General features: G+C 32.6%; 1 protein-coding gene and 1 pseudogene across 1 annotated transcript in view; one reads left to right on the forward strand and one right to left on the reverse strand.

The window, feature by feature from the left end:
- Positions 1 to 14,634, forward strand: part of UBA6 (ubiquitin like modifier activating enzyme 6) — a 75,352-nt gene that overhangs the window by 54,685 nt on the left and 6,033 nt on the right. Inside the window, exons 19-32 of the mRNA XM_073017323.1 lie at positions 1,700 to 1,881; positions 3,695 to 3,800; positions 4,743 to 4,832; positions 4,938 to 5,018; positions 5,794 to 5,922; positions 7,382 to 7,433; positions 7,519 to 7,582; positions 8,759 to 8,828; positions 10,170 to 10,241; positions 10,799 to 10,916; positions 12,075 to 12,268; positions 13,316 to 13,443; positions 14,244 to 14,331; positions 14,537 to 14,631. Coding sequence (XP_072873424.1) covers positions 1,700 to 1,881; positions 3,695 to 3,800; positions 4,743 to 4,832; positions 4,938 to 5,018; positions 5,794 to 5,922; positions 7,382 to 7,433; positions 7,519 to 7,582; positions 8,759 to 8,828; positions 10,170 to 10,241; positions 10,799 to 10,916; positions 12,075 to 12,268; positions 13,316 to 13,443; positions 14,244 to 14,331; positions 14,537 to 14,631 — 1,469 coding nt within the window. The remainder of the gene's footprint in view (positions 1 to 1,699; positions 1,882 to 3,694; positions 3,801 to 4,742; positions 4,833 to 4,937; positions 5,019 to 5,793; positions 5,923 to 7,381; positions 7,434 to 7,518; positions 7,583 to 8,758; positions 8,829 to 10,169; positions 10,242 to 10,798; positions 10,917 to 12,074; positions 12,269 to 13,315; positions 13,444 to 14,243; positions 14,332 to 14,536; positions 14,632 to 14,634) is intronic.
- LOC103235602 (small EDRK-rich factor 2-like) lies at positions 2,076 to 2,633 on the reverse strand (annotated as a pseudogene).

Here is a 14,634-nt window from a genome sequence, read left to right on the forward strand (position 1 = left end):
GGTAGTTTCTTTTGCTGTGCAGAAGCTCTTTAGTTTAATTAGATCCCATTTGTCAATTTTGACTTTGTTGCCATTGCAAAAAAAGGATTTTTAGTCAAGCAAATTTGCTTTTACTTTAGAAATGTTTCAGCCAGGCGCAATAGCTCATGCCTATAATCCCAGCACTTTGGGAGGCCAACACAGGAGGATTGCATGTGGTTCGGAGTTCAAGACCAGTCTGGGCAACCTAGGGATAAACCAGTTCTACCCTAAAAAAAGTTTTTGAAAAATTAAAACAAAACAGGTTTTTCTTTATTGTTCAACAACTCATTGCAAATCTTAGTAAACTAAGCTTAGTAATGTCATGAACAGAAAGTAACCAAAACAGATGTCATAGTTAATCTAATTGCCTCCCTTATCCAAATATAATAGAGAAAGTAACAGGGTCCGTTGTGAACTGAAATATGTTGCAAAGTGTCTTTTCTTAAGTTGGTGCATTTTACTTAGAGAAGAACTATAAAGGCCTGTTCATTCTTATTTTACTGAGTTCTAACAAAGTTTTCATTTGTTTGTACACTTAGAACACTGATAAGTGAAATGTGTCAGCCTAACAATGTGAGAAGAAACAGAAATACCGTTAAAACTAGATGTGTGAATTTAAACAGAATGGCCTAAAGATGTATAGTGCCAAAGCAAATGCAAATGATCAGTGACAGCACCTGAAATAACAATCACGATTTAAAAATAGTCACTAAATCATTTTAAGAAAATAAAGAATAAATTATATTTAGAGTGCAGTAGTACCCCTTAGCAGTGGTATCCACAGTTTTGCTTGCCACAGTTTCAGTTAGCCATGGTCAACCAGGATCTGAAAATAGATGAGTACAGTGTGGTACAATAAAATTCTGCATTTTGAGAGGGAGAGACCATACTCATATGACTTTTATTAATGTATATTGTTCTGATTGTTTTGTTGTTATTAATCTCTTACTATGCCTAATTTATAAATTAAACTTTATCATAGATATGTGTGTATATGAAAATACATAGTATATATAGGGTTTGTTACTGTCTGTAGTTTTAGGCATTTTTGGGGGTTGTGGAAGGCAGATGAGGAGCTACTGTACTCTTTTTTATAAAACTGAAACACAAATAATTTCTGAAAATATATCTATCCAGAACTAATGATAATTTTAAAATGTTAGTACCAAAGACTCCGTCTCAAAAAAAAAAATAAAAAAAAAAAAAAAAAAAAAAAATAAACTCTCATATCTCTAAGAACTTACCTTCTGCAGAGTTGATTTCCAATGTTTTACTGAGTGTGTTATCATTTTTTTCTAAGCACTTACCAAGTCAAACATTATTATTAGGGAAAAGTTGTGATTGGACTTTTAACTTTTTTTAAGAACTGTAAAGTACTTAACTATGAGATAGAAGGTGTTTAGATTTTTATTAATAATTTGTAAATTATTTAGACTAATGTGCATTATTAATGTAGTGTGATTACAATGAATGTAATTTCTACAAGCCAAAAATGGAAACTGGTCTCATTACTCTCTCTCTCTCTCTCTCTCTCTCTCTATACATATATATAGAGAGAGAGAGAGAGACTACGATTGAACTTAACACATTCTTATCACTCTGGAGTGTATAGAAAAATCATAATCCTTTTTTTTTGTTGTTGTTTAACATATTCTTTCTGCTTATATTATTTGTTTAGAAACCTAAAAGTTATACTGCTGCTGATGCTACTCTGAAAATAAATTCTCAGATAAAGATAGATGCACACCTGAACAAAGTATGTCCAGCCACTGAGACCATTTACAATGATGAGTTCTATACTAAACAAGATATAATTATTACAGCTTTAGATAATGTGGAAGCCAGGAGATATGTAGACAGGTATGTTCTTGAAATTTATGTTTCTATAGTATTATCTTTAGTTTTCACTTCTGTTTCCCACATTACTTACTGAAAAGTTATGGAATTATCTGATTATTCTTTATGTTCCTAATGTAGTACTCCTCAAACACAAACCCTTTGATGATTTCCCATTATACTTAGAATGAAATTCAAAATCTGTAACATAACCTAAATGTTTTTCATGAGGTACTTTTCCCTGTTCACCACGCCAGTGTAACATTTACCAGTCTTCTTTGGCTCCCTTATTCTAGCTGTATGTGCTTTTCAGTTTTTTGGCTGTCTTTTGTTTTTTCTGAATTATAAAGCTATTTTTAATATTTTGGGTGAAGTCCCACTGCAATAGAAAACACAGAAGGGGTAACTCCTTCACCCCAAGAAATGGCCCAAGGGAGAGAGGCTACCTGAGAAGGAAGCACAAAATGTACCCGTTGCAAACTCAGGGCAAAGGGAATGCCATCAGTACTGGGTCCTCTGAGCACTAGAGGAGGAAACATGAGTGTGGTGGGACTGGCTTCAGGCCCAAAGGTGAAGGGCACGGGGGTGGACACCAAACCATACAGCTACTTAGGTTCCTCCTCCTTCTCGTTTTCCCTTTTCTGCTTCACCTGCATAATCTCCAAGTCCCTCTGCTTGTGGGCAGCAGGAGAAAATCCATCTTCTTGGCACTTTCCCTTAACTGTTTACGTATTCTTCTGTTTTTTCATATTCTTCTACCAGGCGAGCTCGTGCTGGTTACCTGCAGCAGCTCTGACCTGCCCCCGCTCCTTCTGTCTGTGCCTTTAAGTTGTTACCAGGCCTTCAGCACTTTTTTACCTCAGGGACTTACACATAATATTCTTCAGCCTCAGAAAGTTCTGTTTTTCTTGCTTTAACATTCCTGATCTCTAATCTACCTATCTACTCTTCATCTAGTTTAGCTTTTTTTCTTCATCCTTTCAGTTTCAGCCTAAATTTCTTTATCCAAACAGACTTTCTTTTCCCCCAAATTCTAAATTAGATCCTCCTGTGGTGATTTTCATAACACTATGTACTTTTTCCTTCATGGCACTTACTTTTACTGGTATACATATTTATTTAATGTTTGTGTCCTCACTAAATCATTCATCCAGGGACCATTTACTTTGCATCATTGTATCCTCAGTGCCCAACACATGATGTCATTTATTCAGTATTCCTTAAGTAAGTAGATGAATGAATGACTTTAAATGTGTTCACCTTACATGTTTATATGACTCCTCAATGTTAGGGTGTAGAGCAGATATATTATCAGAGGATAATTTATCAGTTGAAATATATGAAAAGTATGTAATCTTGGGTCAAAGAGGGGAAGAAAATAAAACTTTAAGAAATAAAAATTTGTAGAATATAAGTATTATAAGTATTGAGAAAGAAGATTAATATTATTTGGGATAAAGAAAATATTGAGAAGAGATAGTGTGATATAACTTGTAGTTAGAAAATGACCAAAGAAGAAATATAAAGCAAGGGAAAAGGAGTAATACTGTTAGGAATTAACCGAGAGATAAAGGTTAAGAAAGTCCCAGATTTAGGGTACTAGTAGTAGGAAAGAGAGAAATTACTAGAATGAACAACAAAATTTGTATATATAGTGCAGAATAGGGGAACAGGATTGATCCACTGTTTGTTTGATAGTACTGTATCTGTTTTCCTAAAATACTGCATTCAAGAAGTGATCAGTATGTGAAATGGTCAATAGAAAGTAGTAGGATGTCCTTTCGTTACATTGTTATTGCTCACTTTTTTGTTTTTTACTTGTTATCTTTTCAAATAGTCGTTGCTTAGCAAATCTAAGGCCTCTCTTAGATTCTGGAACAATGGGCACTAAGGGGCACACTGAAGTTATTGTACCGCATTTGACTGAATCTTACAATAGTCATGTAAGTGAATCAGTATTTTGAAATAAATGTCTTTTTTATATCTTATAATTTTTGTCTTGATCAACAATTTGATTTAGCTTTCCTGATCCTTCTGATTTTGCTGTGCCAATGATGTTCATACATATGTGCATGTACATTTTTTAAAATATAATTGAACTTTTTTTTAATTATCAGAATTTTGTGTCTGTTGTTTCTGGAGCATTATTCTACTGTTTACTATTTATTTCTCAGAGCTGCTTAGTTTTCTAATACCCTTTGAGTTTAAGATTGTTTGATAAGAACAAACTATTAGATCGAGACTAGAACTGTCAACAAAGACATAAAATTTTATTCACTTGCTGAGACGAAGTGAGCCATTTTAGATTAGGTAAACCAATAAACCTAGGCAAAATGTACTCTATAATAGAATGTGGATTTCTTCAGTGGTACTTTATCCACAAAAAAATGGCTTAGGTATTTGCCATTTATTCAATACATGCTTTCTGCAAACAGGAAACCTGTATCAAGCATTGAGGACATATTTCTGCTCCCAGATGTTTTTCTCTATGGAAAAACTCATGCTTTTCCGAGCATTATACTGGGTATTCCTGAATTACTTTTCAAAGCAGGGAGTGTTATAAAACTTTAAATTTCACCTTGATTCATAAAGAAAAAAATGATTTATAGATGATGGTGTGTCATGAGTACTACATAGTGCTTTAAATGAGTACACAAATAATAAATAAGATTCATGTTTGGCATTACATAGCTGTTAACAAATAGGTTAAATGTCAAAAGAGTTAACTTCTCTTATTGCCTAAGAGAGCGAAGATATAAAAATGTCTGGTTGGATTTTATTTATCTTTGGATTTTTAATAGCCTTAAAGCTCAAAAGTAAATTAAACCAATAAAAATTGGTCATTGCTGCTCCTTAAGTATCTGTTGTTATATTTTATAAATTAGCGGGATCCCCCAGAAGAGGAAATACCATTTTGTACTCTAAAATCCTTTCCAGCTGCTATTGAACATACCATACAGTGGGCAAGAGATAAGGTAAAAGTTCCTTTTTAAATTTATTTTCTTTGAAGTGAGAAAGAAGATATTTCTGACTTTAAACAGCCTTCTGTTTGTAATTTTTTTTCCTTTTCTCTGTTACAGTTTGAAAGTTCCTTTTCCCACAAACCTTCATTGTTTAACAAATTTTGGCAAACCTATTCATCTGCAGAAGAAGTCTTACAGGTAAAAATCAGTACATTTTAATACAAACTTAACACTTTATGTCAGTGTAATCTTATTTTCAAGTCATCTACAAGTGATTTATTTTACCTCCATAAAGAGTGATTATATATAAAAAGTGAAATGATACAGAAGGGATCTTGAAATTAGGTCACAAATTATCCTTTTGGTTTGGTTGAACTATACAGAATTGTCAATATTTGACCATGTTTAACTCACAAAATAGCAATTCATATGGTTCAAGCTAATAAAGATATGATAATTATGATAGAAGGGCTACAAATAATAGAAGGGCTTTTATTAAGCCCTTTGGAAAGAAAAAATTGAGGTAAGTTCTAATTAAAATTTCATGAGGGAACAATTATCTCCAAGACTTATTACTCTTATAGTGAAGGCAACTTTAAAGATGTTTTCTCACTTTCTTTTAATCTTATGCTAACAAGGCCCACTTTTTAGTATCAAATATTCATAGCACTCTTAGTAAGTACATATGTTATAGTACTAATAACTTACAGCCAGGAAAATATGAGGATAATTTGTAAGGTAAGAAATCAGAGTTAAAATTTTGTGTGCTATTTCTTACCTTTCCACTTCTCAAACAGAAAAGAAAGAGCTTAAAGAAAAAGGAAGGAAAAGGAGCTTGAGGTGAAAAAAGAAAAGCATAAAACACATGAGTTGACACTTCAAACTTAGGCTAACTTTTGTTGGGGGATGTATATATGTTTGTAATTGTAAGTATGTTGATTTTTTTTTTTTTTTTTTTTCTCTCCCATTCTAGAAGATACAGAGTGGACACAGTTTAGAAGGCTGTTTTCAAGTTATAAAGTTACTTAGCAGAAGACCTAGAAATTGGTCCCAGTGTGTAGAATTAGCAAGATTAAAGTTTGAAAAATATTTTAACCATAAGGTAAGAATGCATTGTGAGACATTAAGAAAAGGTCTGACCTTGGCTTATTTAGTTATTAACAAATTAATTTCATTGACCTAAAATGTATATTCTTTCTTTTGGCAAGCTTTTCAGAAGTTAGTAGTAAGTTAAATGAGAACACATGCTAATCTCAAATAAGTTTATTCAGAATAGAAGAAGCAAGAAACTGAGAAAATAGGCGTATTCAGTCAGAAATTTTGCTTGGATTTTGCCATTTCCACCCATATCCAATAATCACTCTTTATGTCTGTTTCCCCATCTGTAAAATAGAAATAATAAATTTGTACCTAATACGTAAGGTAGTGGTGAGGATAAAAGGAGGTAAGACTTATAAAGCATTTAGAACAGAGCCTGGCACATAAAAAATTACTAAATATTAGCTGTTGTTCTTACCTCCAGTTAAATATAGTTGCTGAAATGTGTGTTGCATTCTCTTTAGTCTTTCCCTCTCTTTAGGCTTTTTAGTTCATCTTCCTTAAAAACAACTTGGAAAAAAAACAAAAAAACAAAAACGGGGTTTCCCTATGTTTTCCAGGCTGGCCTGGAACTCCAGGGCTCAAGTGATCCCTGCCTCAACCCTTAAGTAGCTGAGACTGCATGTACACGCCACCACACCCCACTTAAAAATATTTCATTTATACTTCTTATGTCTTTTTACTTTCGTCAGAGCTGTACTTCTTGGAAAAGTGGTCTGTACTACTCAATGTTACCACTTCCTCACCCAGTAAATTTGACTTCTTTGCTCATTACTCTGCAAATTGTTCTTAACATGGTTATCAGTTACCCCTTTTTCAAAAATCTAAGGGACTCTTTAGTTCTTATCTTCTGTGATTTTTTTTTTAAACTTTTTTTATAATGAAAAATATTCAGCCATAGAAATGTAGAGGAAATAGTATAATGAACCCTAATGTAATTGTCATTTACCTATCACCCAGGTTTAGCAGTTATCAGTTCATAGATAAATCTTGTTTCATCACCATCCCCGTTCATTCTTACCTTCCCCTAGGTGATTTTGAAGCAAATCTCAAACATGTTATCATTTCAAAAATACAAAGTACTGTGTGTTTTTTCTGGTTTTGATATTTAAGTATTAGCTCTTTAAAAAGAACAGAATGACATGTACAATATGCCACCATTTATATAAAAAGGAGTGAAGTAATCTACATTTGTTTGCTATAGATACCACCTCCCAATAAACCTGCAAATAGTGATAGAAAATGATATTTTAGATTTTTCATTTATGAGGGGCAGTGACGGGAGAATGGACAGATGGAATGCAAGGGTGGTAGGGAGACTTCACTGTGTATCTTTTAATGTGTTTTGATTTTTGAAGCATGTGGGTATATTTACTACACACAACATTTTAAAATTTTTTTTAATATTTTTTCTCAGATAATATTAAGTCGTGGGTGTCTTTAATTCATTTTTTTTTCTTTAGGCTCTTCAGCTTCTTCACTGTTTCCCTCTGGACATACGATTAAAAGATGGTAGTAAGTATAAATGTTGAGAATAAATTTTAATGACATTTATTACTGGCTACATACATTGAAAATAACATTTATATCTTTTTGCCAGGTTTGTTTTGGCAATCACCAAAGAGGCCACCCTCTCCAATAAAATTTGATTTAAACGAACCTTTGTAAGTATTTATATTTAGTTTGATATGTATCCTTTATTATATATTTCTTCACTGTAAATTCCTTAACTGTACATTGCAGAGTGAAACCCTTAGGCTCTTTAATGTTAAATTATTTCATCCCTGTTCATTTAAGAGTTAACAAGTCATTCTGACCAGGAAAGCCAGCCACAACCCTTCCCACACAAATGTGAATCCATTCATTTACATGGTAAATAACCTCATTATTTATAATAAATATCTAAAGTGAAACCAAAATCACCTTTTTTACTTTATCCATAAATTAGTAAAATGACAATTTGTTTTTACATTTAATGAAATCAAATATAAGAATCTTCAGTTATATGGAGGAAGAAATAATTACTACTGAATAACTCCCTAAATCTCAAATTATTTTCAAAAGAGTTGGTCTTTGTGTGAATACTTCGAAGGACTATATTAGATACACATTAGATTCACACTTGTGTGTATGTGTATGTATATTTTTTCTATTTCTTTTTTTTTTTTTTTTTTTTTGAAAGAGACAAGGTCTCACTATGTGGCCCAACCTGGTCTTGAATTCCTAGGCTCAAGCAGCCCTCCCACCTCAGCTTCCCAAGTAGCTGGGATTACATGTGCATCCCACCACACCCAAACTTATGTGTATATATTTTTAAACACTTAGCTTGCCTTCCCTAACCTTCCTTTCAGCAGATAAGTCCATGCTTAATTTTCTTATCCGGTGGTGGTTTTAGGCTTCCAGTCACCTTATGCTGGACTGCTTCTTCTATAAGACTTTCTTTTTTTGTTTTTAAATAAACACATTTACTTAGTGTGAACTTGATATATACTCATTAAGACCAAATATATAATATTTCTTATGACTTAAAATGAATTATTGTTCACTGGTCTGAGTTTTCTGCTTCTGTCCGTTCACTCTTCTTCCCAAGGTAGTCATGATCACTACCTGAATGTTAAGTGTTTTCGAGAATAACTGTTCGATGTTTTGTGTTTTATAACTTCTGTAGTATTTTGGTGTAGACCAAAATATTTTTGTCTAACTTAAAAAAGAAATTCTGAAATAATAATTCTGTGGTTATATTTCTTCAAACTACATTTAAAGGCTATAGTTCATAATGAGGTAAATATCATCTTTAAAACTGTGCATTCAAATTTTGCTTTATTTTTTAATTTCAAAAGGCACCTCAGTTTCCTTCAGAATGCTGCAAAACTATATGCTACAGTATATTGTATTCCATTTACAGAAGAGGTAAGATATTCTTTAAGCCTTAGCAAGTGATGCAAAACCAAATTAGAATTAGATGACTGATGCACTAATTGCATCAAAACATGTTTATTTGTTATAAGAATCATTCTTTTGATGTAGAATTTTTATTGTATTTTTACCTATACTAACATAATGGAAGCTGAAAGCTCATTGCAGTTATTGCTAAGTAGAAGTCGGATTTTTCTTTCTGAGTTGAAGCAGTGAAAAACAGCATTATTTGTTAAAAGCAGTTAAACTTTGTTTTAAAAATATTTATAACTTGCTTATCAGCTTCAGTTATCCTAGTTATTCTAAAAAGCCACAGCAAACCATTTCATCGCAATTTTGAAATATTTCAAAGATATTTTCTTTGTTAACATTTGTTTGATTTATTTTGTAATAATTTACGTGCTTTTCAGGCAATCTGAAAATGCTCCCTTATATTGACATTTCTTACTTTAGCATCATACTCATTCTCTTAAACATCGTGTTCATTGACTAACATCTAAAGAGCCTAATACGGTTTTATGTGAGAGGCATCTGTCTCTTTTCTTCACAAATGCATATTCTAGCTAAGTAAATTGCTGTACTTTTAGGTGCACTGAACAGAGAAATATGAATCAGATCCCATAATTAATATTGGCTATTTTGGATTCAGATAACAATGTCTGTTTTAGATTAATCCTTTTTGGAATTCATACAAATAAACTGTAATTATTTGGTAAAAATAGTGGCATTCAGTCTGATATTCTTTTTGGGAAAATCAGTGGTAATTTCGTGGTGAGTGTGGTAATTGACCTCAAAAGCACTATGTCTCAGCTTTTGCCAAACAGCTTCTCAATGATAAATGTAAATGCAACCCATAGCTTTAAATTCATCTGAGTTCATCTTTAATCATTTAAATATTTCTCTCCTTCTTAAGGTATGAATTCCATTTACTTCTTTTACTTACTGAGTATAACTTACTTCAGGGAACTTTGTAAAACATTAAAAACATAAAACATAAAGGTAAGGGAATTAAAACTGACTGATCATGTCACTCAGTTTTATATTTACAACCAGTCCTAAAACTGCCTGTTAAAAAATTTGCAGAAGGACTAAAATTTCAAGTTTGTTGACTAATAAGTACTTTTTTACCCCTTACCTTCTCCTCCCCCATAACCTTTATGGAGGGATATTTTTATAGAAATAAAGGTAAATGTCTCAAATGGATGTCTACATATTCAGATAATGAAGTGTTCACATATTGTAATATGATTAAGGACCTTTTGTAGGATATTTTTAGCTTTAGAATTTAGAAATAGAAGAAAATGTTTGTTGGTAAAATTACTTTTTTAAAAACAGGACTTATCAGCAGATGCCCTCTTGAATATTCTTTCAGAAGTAAAGATTCAGGAATTCAAACCTTCCAATAAGGTATGTTTAAAAATTCATTCATTCAGCAAATAGTTTGGGAATTTGGACTTGTATCAAGTCCCATTCTAAACCTGGAGAATATCACAACGAATGGTTCTTGCTCTTGCTCTTGTCAGTGCAACTTGAGTTTAAAGTAGATTTGTCAGAATCACAAACTGTTGATTAATACTAATTTTATTCTAGTGTGGAATTTTTAAAAAGATCAGTATGGACTTAGATTGTATGAGTTACTCAGTAAATATTTTTTATGCCCACTATATCATCGTGGGTATTAAAAGTTAGATATATTGGAGTTCTGTCAGTGAACAAGATACATAAAGATCCCTGTTGTTATAGAGCTTACATGCCTGTGTGAGAAGATAGATAACAAAATACATACATGAATAATATCATAATACTTTCTAAAGGAACATATAAAATACATTGGACCACTGATTAATAATATGAAAATATATAGAGGAAATATCTTCTGTTTGTAATTTGATAAAACAGTTAAATGCTAACCAAACTTAGATGCAGGAAATAACATTAATAAAATTATATTCACATATTCAAAGGTTGTTCAAACCGATGAAACTGCAAGGAAACCGGACCACATTCCTATTAGCAGTGAAGATGAGAGGAATGCAATTTTCCAACTAGAAAAGGCTATTTTATCTAATGAAGCCACCAAAAGTAAGGGAAAATCTTTATAAAAATGTTTTAAACTGGGTGAGTTTTCATTTCCACCAAGCTCTACACCTAAGAATTTGCAGAATTTAATCACAGCAACAATAATGATGATAGTATTGATTGATTTCATGATCATATTAAAGTCAGTGTTCATCTTTAACTGTGACTAAATTCATCATTTTCCCCACTAGTGCCCTCAAAGATTGAAGTCTAATTCTCCAAATCACATTAACTGCTTTGTTGTTGTTTTTCTGATTGTTTTAGTTCTTTAGATGGTGAGCAGGTCTAAAACCATGAATGAATAGCTCTGTTTTTAAGGAATTAAAAATTCAGTTTAATGGGGTCCTTGTGGAAACTAATCTTTGGACAGACCCATTTAAATCACTTTAGGATAAAGAACTATAAACAGAACTCTTCTTAGGTTCTTAGTCTTCATAATTACTGATAGGGAATACAGAATGACCTATATATACTTCCTTGCTAGATGGACTTAAATATAAAAATACAGGAAAACTGAATTTTTAATTCCTTAAAAACGGCCATACACTCATCTGTTTTGACCTGCTCACCGTCTTTTAGTTTTATAAATTAGTGGTTCCCAAACTTTTGGGATTTTAAGCATGGACCAGTAGAATTTCAGGAAAAATAACCCAGAATAACAATAATTAGAAGGATCTTGGGAACCCCTGATCTACAAAGATTTCAGAAATTACTTATTTTAATTTGACCAACTAACCCTATTCTTAGTTACCAGAGGGAAAATGTTTCAGAATAGGATTTGTGGAATAAATTTTTGAACTATACCTAATGTTGGCTTTTTTTTGTAAACCACTTGATAGCAGATATGCAGTATACAACTTTCTTATTTTGCTATTTATTAAAAATTTTTTTAAAATACAGAAATGTCTCTAGTTTAGTGGCATTAAAACTATCATTTTCTTTATTTTTATTTTTTAATTTTAAAAAATTGGCTCTCTTTAATCGTGGGAAAAGCTGTTTTCATGGCCTTCAATATTAGTTGCCTGGATTATTCTTATGTTTCTCAGTCATGTAAAAATATAGAAAGGAATCTTTAAAAGTTAGTAAACCCACATTGCTTTTTACCTATTAAAATCTTTACTGCTTGCTATGGAACTTTGTTTTTCTGGTTGGTATAATCAGGTGACCTTCAGATGGCAGTGCTTTCATTTGAAAAAGATGACGATCATAATGGACACATAGATTTCATCACAGCTGCATCAAATCTTCGTGCCAAAATGTACAGCATTGAACCAGCTGACCGTTTCAAAACAAAACGTGTGGCTGGTAAAATTATACCTGCTATCGCAACAACCACTGCTACAGTTTCTGGCTTGGTAAGTTTATTATTCCTTGAATAAAAATGCTCCTTTTTCATTGCCTCTTCCCTGACTTCCCCATCATACCAACCCAGTCACTCAGAGATATTAGAGAGGGAAGGATAGATATTGGATCACATAATTTAAAATTTCAAAATACTTTCTGAAAATGCAGTCATCTGTATTTTGAAGTTTTACCTAAATATACGGTTTTTTTTTTTTCTTTTTTTTGAGATGGAGTCTAGCTCTATTGCCCAGGCTGGAGTGCAGTGGTGTGATCTTGGCTCACTGCAAGCTCTGCCTCCTGGGTTCACGCCATTCTTCTGCCTCAGCCTCCCTAGTAGCTGGGACTACAGGTGCCCGCCACCATGCCCGGCTAATTTTTTTTGTATTTTTAGTAGAGACAGGGTTTCACCATATTAGCCAGGATGGTCTCGATCTCCTGACCTCGTGATCCACTCGTCTCGGCCTCCCAAAGTGCTGGGATTACAGGCATGAGCCATCACGCCTGGCCCTAAATATACATTTTTAAAATAAAAAATAAGCTTAAGATAGATTATAATTTTTCTTGTAGGCAATAATCTTTTCACTGATCTTTACGTCTTTCATACAAAGCAGGTACTCTGTTTTTCTTGAATAAAATGAACTTCCCTAATCTGTATTCATAATGATTCAGAATCTTTAAGTGCGGCCCTAGTTATTATACCATATTACATCATTACTCTATATAATTATCTATGAAGCTATGTAGTTATTTATCCCTGTATTAAGTGATTTTAGACCATTGTGTTTTTTGAGTTCTAGCATGTGCTTTCAAAGTGGGGAGACTATATGGTGGAATTAATATTTTTTTAAATAACTGTTACCATGTATAGAGCAAGTTGAAGATTTGAAAGTATAAAATATACTAAAAGTAGAGAGCTATAAGAAATTTACATTAGTCTTATAGCTGCTTTTACTGTCTACAGAGAAATGCTTGAAAACTTATGAAAATTGAATAGATCCAATTAAAATCACAGATAGTTTTAGGCTATTTATATTATCAGATCACCTTCTTTTATCTAGGTTGCCTTGGAGATGATCAAAGTAACTGGTGGCTATCCATTTGAAGCTTACAAAAATTGTTTTCTTAACTTAGCCATTCCAATTATAGTATTTACAGAGACATCTGAAGTAAGGAAAACTAAAATCAGGTATGTATGAAGGTCTATTTCTCTTGTATAATGAGAATGAAATAAAATACTTTACCTTTTAAAAGGAAAAAATACTAGCTTCACCTCTTTTTTTCCTCTATTGTGTATGTGTAAATTCTTGCCATCACTTCAAGATCAGCTCAGACCTCATCTTCATTAAATATTTCTGACTAAAGAAGCCAAAGAACCCTTACAATACTTTATCTGCCACATTATTTGGCATTACGGTTTCATCTGTGTCTGCTAGATGAATTAGAAGGTACCCTGGTGTCTGACTGTGTAGGTCATGAGATTTAGAAGAATTCCATAACTTGTGACAAAGCAGAACAATTCCTGGGCCTGTACTTTTTAGTTTTCAGACTGGCAACAACCAAAAACTTGAAAAAAACCTATCTTAGCAAGGGTGTGAGAAAGGAGGCACTCTCATACATTACTAATGAGAGTACAAAATTGTCCAGTAACAGGGGACTGGAACATCCACACAGTGAAACCCATGCAGCCATTTTAAAAAGAGAGAGACAACTCTCTCTTGCTAAAACATACGGATTTATAATGAGACACTGGAAGGATCAGCAAGGTACTGATTAAAAGTGGTTATCTGTATGATGTGATAGGGAAATAAGATTGGAATATTTTAGAAGGTATATTATCCTTTATTTCCTCACGGTAATTTCTAGCCCAATCACAAATAATGGACTTCTGGAAGTGTTTTTTTGTTTTGTTTTGTTTTGTTTTTCTTGTATCATCACTAAAGGGAAGAAAATTTCAATGTTTCTGTTCTGAATATTTTTCTATAACAGAAATGAAATATCATTTACAATTTGGGATCGATGGACTGTACATGGAAAAGAAGATTTCACCCTCTTGGATTTCATAAATGCAGTCAAAGTGAGATACTTTTATTCATTTGGTTCATTAGTAGCTTTATATCTGGTTTCTGTTTTGTTTTTATTTATAATTTTATTGCAAGTTATATTTAGCATGAATTTGCTTTTTTTACTGGTCATAAAACATTGTTTAGGAACAATGTTAAATAAGCATTTTATGTTTGAGCGAGGCTTTCATCGTTTCTTTTTTGGATGTTCACTTTTAGGAGAAGTACGGAATTGAGCCAACAATGGTGGTACAGGGAGTCAAAATGCTTTATGTTCCTGTAATGCCTGGTCATGCAAAAAGATTGAAGTTAACGTA

The sequence above is a fragment of the Chlorocebus sabaeus genome, chromosome 7 (genome assembly GCF_047675955.1).
Source record: "Chlorocebus sabaeus isolate Y175 chromosome 7, mChlSab1.0.hap1, whole genome shotgun sequence".
Classification (NCBI taxonomy): domain Eukaryota; kingdom Metazoa; phylum Chordata; class Mammalia; order Primates; family Cercopithecidae; genus Chlorocebus; species Chlorocebus sabaeus.